Source organism: Zootoca vivipara, chromosome 11 (assembly GCF_965207765.1).
Source record: "Zootoca vivipara chromosome 11, rZooViv2.hap1.1, whole genome shotgun sequence".
NCBI classification, from domain to species: domain Eukaryota; kingdom Metazoa; phylum Chordata; class Lepidosauria; order Squamata; family Lacertidae; genus Zootoca; species Zootoca vivipara.
The window spans coordinates 48,900,514-48,906,564 of NC_142594.1; the positions used below are offsets into that span (position 1 = coordinate 48,900,514).

At 40.0% G+C, this 6,051-nt stretch overlaps 1 protein-coding gene across 9 annotated transcripts in view; it reads left to right on the forward strand.

Moving 5' to 3' along the window:
* The window catches only part of PRKAG2 (protein kinase AMP-activated non-catalytic subunit gamma 2), a 185,738-nt gene that overhangs the window by 161,882 nt on the left and 17,805 nt on the right, over positions 1–6,051 (forward strand). For all 9 annotated transcript variants that reach the window (XR_015946316.1, XR_015946315.1, XR_015946314.1 and 6 more), the window contains 2 exons: positions 2,231–2,340; positions 4,128–4,209. Coding sequence is in view for 6 of the 9 variants with exons in the window: in XM_035129352.3 (XP_034985243.1) it covers positions 2,231–2,340; positions 4,128–4,209 (192 nt within the window). In the remaining 3 variants the exon portion in view is untranslated. The remainder of the gene's footprint in view (positions 1–2,230; positions 2,341–4,127; positions 4,210–6,051) is intronic.

The following is a 6,051-nucleotide window of genomic DNA, read 5'->3' on the forward strand; positions in this document are numbered from 1 at the left end:
AGATTAAGAATCAATTTGTTTGTGGTTATAAATATTGATTTTATGTAGTACATGGTTAGTCAAAAATATTGTGCAGTAGGATTCCACCTGCAACGGATCTTTATATGGCTTGGGTATAGCCACAGTTTTAGATTCCAGCCATGTCTGTGGAAGGGAAGCCCCTCCCAGATATCGACTAACTTGGCCATATCTAGAAGCAAACTGAAAAGGTTTCCCAGAATAAATAAAATATTCATAAATGTAAAGGGACCCCTGACCAGGTCCAGTCGTGACCAACTCTGGGGTTGCGGCCTTGGAGCGGTACCTATATATCTACTTGCACTTTGACGTGCTTTCGAACTGCTAGGTTGGCAGGAGCTGGGACCGAGCAACGGGAGCTCACCCTGTCACTGGGATTCGAACTGCCGACCTTCTGATCGGCAAGCCCTAGGCTCTGTGGTTTAACCCACAGTGCCACCTGCATCCCTGGTGCATTGTATCAACTGTATGAATTGTATCAATGCAATTCATAAATGTACAGTATTGAAAGGCAATTGCCAGTGTGGTGATTCCTGAATTACCTGATGTGATGGTAGAGAAATAGTTTTATAACGGAATTATTCTAAGCTGAATTTGTAACCTTGTGACTTTCTTTGTAAGCCACCTAAAAAAGATTTAAAGTGTGATATAAATGGGTAATTCTAACAATGGCTGACGTTTAACTTATATTGTCTCAAAGCAAGTGGCTCCATCTCAACTCGCCCATTCTGGCATCTTCTAGAAACCACTCATATTTTTTGCTCTCTTTGTTCTGCATTGTCGCCCCAAAACTGCAACAGCAATCTGATTTGGAACTTAATGCCATGAATATTTAAACACTGGGTTTTAAATATCAGTGCCAATTCAGGTGTAAAATTAATTAGGGCTGCTTTATGTATCATTTCCCCCCAACATGGCAATAATCGTGCAACATGAAACCAGAAGTGCAAATCATAGCAAAGCTGAGGGAACCTTCAGGCATGTGTTTATCACACTGGGAGTCCACTTGGGCTGTTTATGTGCTTAGTTGTCTGCTCTGAATTCATATGCATGTAGGAAGCACATGGTTCTGATTATATTTGTTAATATGCTGAAACATATCATCCCATAGAATAGCGGCTGTCTCAACTTCCCATTAAAGGTGCACTGCTTACTTTCTTCTTCTTTTTTCAAATTATTTTATTAGTTTTGTATATTAATACAAATCAAACCTAATTAATTTAATACAATTTTTAAAAATCAAGTTTCCCACTCCTGTTGCCAACATATGTCTTTCTCTTCTGTTGTTCCCACATCCTTTTTTCTTGAAATCTACTTAAAATATTCGCTAGATATAATCCACTCTCACCACTGCCAATAAATCCTCTTTTCAAACAGTGTTCTTTTTAATTTCCAAAGGTAAATTCCTTTTCACATCAATATTCTCAGACCTGTTGTGGAGGAACATCTCACTGCTTGCTTTCCAGGCATTCTGTTTTCTTGCTGGGTTTTGCCTTTCATCAGGGAAGTGAACCTGCCTCATTCTGGAGTTCTGCACCCACTAAATTTGTTCATTGATTTTTCTCATCGATAACTTTAAAAATTATGCCCAAGTTTATATGGCTATTGCAGTAGAAATGTTGAGAATTTCACTTTGTACTTCATATAGCATTCATATTGTCAGGGGTTGTTAAGGCTACTCTTGAGTAAAGATGCTCCAGTCTGCGCTGGCTTAAGAGTTTTATTGTGCATACTATTTACAGTGCAGAGATAGCAGAAAACATGACCACCTAGTCACTTTCAGAACCCGGCAATGGCTTCTGTCTGCCTCGGAGGCAGCATAAAAGCCTGGGCACCCCAAAATGCCGCCCCATAGCCTACGTGTGGGCGCGCACCTCAATTCGGGCACCGGAAGGAGAGGTCTTCCCTCTTGCTGGCTGGGGCGGCGCCTGGGCTCCGACGTCTCGCTGAGCCCCTCATCCACTGTCCCTTGACCAGAGCAGTGCCAAGGCTCTGACATGTCTCTGAGCCCTTCCTGCCCGCTCTGTTCCCCAGAGCGTTGCCAGGGCTTGGACACCTCACTGAGCCCTCACTCCATACCGCTCCATTCTTCATTCCCTCCTCCTGACTCAGGATGACAGGGGGGGGGGCGAGGCTCCCTGTAGGCAGTCCCCCTGACACATATGATTTGAGGCATTTTTATTTTTAAAAAAATCATTGGTTTTTCTTACAGCTGTTGGCGAATCAGAAAGTGATATCTACATGCGATTCATGAGGTCACATAAGTGTTATGATATTGTTCCAACAAGCTCAAAGCTTGTGGTCTTTGACACTACACTACAGGTGAGTTGCCCATTTTCAGAATCCTTTTCCTAACCATTACTGTAGTTGCCTTACTAATAATCTACATGGGTTGTAGCCTGTGATACAGATGACCTTGTTTTCAGAATGCAATGCCTCAAAAGACATTTTTAAAGTTTTTTTTTTTTAAAAAATGTTCTTCCTCTTTGAATCAATAATTAGACATCAATCCTAATGACCAATGGAAGTTCCCTTCCTTTTAAATGGAAAAGGCTTAGTGACAGAGTGCCTTTGTGTGGTTGTGAAAATGGAGCTATCAAATATGTTCTAAAATCATATGTTGAGCAGATGCCAACTTTTGTTTTATAAATTATATGACATAAGGTTTCAAATACCTTGGTAAAGTAACTTTTAAGGACTGCATGCCAGTATTTACAAGTAAGCCCACTAAACTATAATTTTTATATACCTACCTAGGGTCTGTCTGGATGAAGGTCATTTTAGAAATTTTTAAAATAAAGATGTCATAATTAAGCCAACACTTAGACTGTGAAGCTCTATATTAACATTTTTCACTGTAGCATCATTTTAAAGGTGAAAAGAAGCACTCAATATAGCAGAATAGGAACAGAGAAACAGCATGGAACAGATTTTCTGAGAGACATATATTCTTCTAACATGACATTTTCATATAAATTAGCATTTCTAGTTGACACAAAATACACTCCTTTTATATTCATTGACTTTCAAAGTCACATTGAATTGTTTACAATGAAAAGTATGTTACTAAAAATATATCCCTTTATAATGTAGCGGCATTATCTTCTTGGACCTGGTAGGTAAATAAATTGAGCTCTTGTCTTTGTTGATAGACAGATCTTTTTATACAATGCATGCTTTCATAAAGTTGGGAGGTAAACACTCAAACCTTAAGACCTACATAGAACAAAAGTATATTATCCTCCCAGATAGCCTGAAGGAAACCTAGTCTTCCATTCTTTACCATTTTTTCTCACGATTAAAGTCTTAACATGCCAGTGGATTCAGGTGACCCCTTTTTTTCCAGAAGAGCTAGTTTGCATGTCATGCTAAGTCATAGTTCATTTTAAACGCATGACCTTACCTCTGTACAATGCTGTGTGTGGCACAAACGAGCCACAGCATGGTTTGTCATATTTCAAAAAAACCATGAATGGTAAGCTAGAAATAAGCCAATAACAAACATTTGAAACAAATTAGATTTACAAGATCTGATAAGCCATACAATAGCTTGCTTTGTGCTGCACATGGCACCCACCAGAGGTGGGGTGTGTGTCACACAGTAGGCTAGGAGTCACATTCACGATTAAGCCATGTTTTAAAACAAAGTATGGCATAGAAATAGATGGGGAACTTTTTTCAGCTGGGGAGCCAGATTCCATTCTGGACAACCTCCCGCAGGCCAGTGGTGGGTGGGGCCAGAGGCAAACACAAATGCAACAATGAATGTGATTTTTGTACAGGGCAGTGGGGGATATTCATTGGCTAATACTGCAGGTTTATTATAAAATAAGTGTTTTCCATGTTCTTGAGTTTTGGAAGCTGCCAAGAACTAAGTCACTGTTCCGGTTTATACATACAAGTGTAATGCCAAATGGATATAGAGCGAGAGAGGAGTTTTTAGTGTTTCAGTGTATCCATGTTGTTCCTTCAGGCTTGAAACTCATCCATACCTTTCTAGCAAATTGTAGCTGTCATGTCCTCAGTATCAAGTTGTATGATAAGATTTTTTTTAAAATAGCAATGCTCTATGTCCTTTTTTAAAAATGCTGTTTTATTTTGTCTTTCAGGTAAAGAAAGCTTTCTTTGCCTTGGTAGCAAATGGTGTCCGAGCAGCTCCTCTGTGGGAGAGTAAAAAACAAAGCTTTGTAGGTAAGATAATGTATATTAGTATAGAGTTTGAAGAGAGAGAGATAATTCATCTCCACTATACACTGGAATCAGATATAGTGGTGTGTTGTGGAGGGTTTTTTTGTGCTTTCGCCTTTTCTTCAATTTTCTATTTTATACTCATGAAAATACATTCCATATCTGTTTCAGACATAACAGGAAGTCTCTGCTTTCACACCTGTGTGGAGGCAATGGGGAAGCTCATCAAATAGTGAGACACAGTGGTTTCCCATTATCTCTAACGTGGGCCTCAAATCATAGAATGGGTGATGGAGAGGGTCTGCAACACTTAGTGCTTTTGTGGAGGAAGCTGAATTCTTGGTTTTTTTATACTGACATTTTAAAATGCTGGGAAATGGGATGCTTAGTGTATCATAAAAGCAGGGCTGGAAAAAATATTTTAAATTCCAAGGAGTCAGCATTGCTCTTTCGAGAGCCAAACATACAAAGAACTGAAAAGGTGCAAGCAGCAATATTTCAGGTGCTTTTGAATTATCTTCAGCTTTTCTGAAGAGAGAGAAGTAATTAACATTACAAGCAAATTCCTGTTGGCTTTATTTCTGAAATCCCATTTGATTTCCGTATCCCCCCCCCCAAAAAAAAATCTTTCTAGGCCTCACTTCCATGATAAATATGCAAGAATCTTATCTGTAGCATGACACTACTGGTTCTGACTGCATCTTAAGAGAACACCGTTGCTTGGCTGTGTCCAGTCTCTTTAAACACATGGAGCCCTCCAGACCTTTGCTGCTTGAAAAAATTTTCTGATTTTAAAAACTCTTGTATACCTGCCAGCAGAGTGGTAATAAAATCCATGCCTGGACTTGTACTTCTCTCATGCATAAAGATATGAAATTACATACCTAAGAAGAGGATGTAGATGTGATTTTTTAATATCTTCCCAAAAAAATTCTTCCATTGTACTGTCGCCTCTCCCCTACGGCCTTGGGGACTATTCAGTTGGAATGCCAAACTATAGTTTGACATTATGAGAACACACCTCATACTTTTATGCTCCCTTGTGTGCCAAGATTTGAATTTTCCAGTCACTGCCAGTTGGTCTGATCCTGGTGAGCTAATGTTTATAGCAGGCAGCCACTGTGATACCCTCCAAATGTTGTTGGATTCCCTGCTGGAATAGCACTGGCAGGGAATTGCACCAAAAAGTGTAAGCCCGGGGTCACCAACCAGTGGGAAAATTTGGAATTCCATATGCAGCAGTTTTAAAATGGTTACCGTGAAGATGACATAACAGAAAATGACTGCTGTGGGCACAATGGCTTCCACATCTTTAAAGAGCAAAAAAGAGAGAGGACCACAAAATGGTGCTGACATGCTTTCCCATCAGCTGCCCCATCTATGAGAGTGAGAAGCACCTATACTGGCCACAGCCATGCTTGCTCACAGTGAAGCTCTTTGCAGCTCCTGATGGAAGTGTGGGCATCCATTCCTGGCATCCAATGAAATGTGGTCGTGTTGAAGGGTGTATTCAGTTTAGAAGAGGCTGAGGCAGTGTAAACAAGAACTGACTTGACTAGGAAGAGCAAACACTCTCACGCATTAGATTTTTGAAAGGAAACTTCCTGAGATCTTTTGAAAATAACATAGGGAGGTATTGGTTGGCAACCACTGGTGCAAATTACGGATTGGATTGCTCTTACTGTTTTAAAGCAGCTAGTAGGTGCAATAGCAACGGAGCCAAAGAATTTTGCTTCTTCCTGGATTTCTTGCATATAAAAATGCTAACATGTTCCTTATGTTCTAGTTGTAACAGTATTTCCTTTCCATCAGAAACTCAGCCTGCAGTCTGACTGCATCACCAGA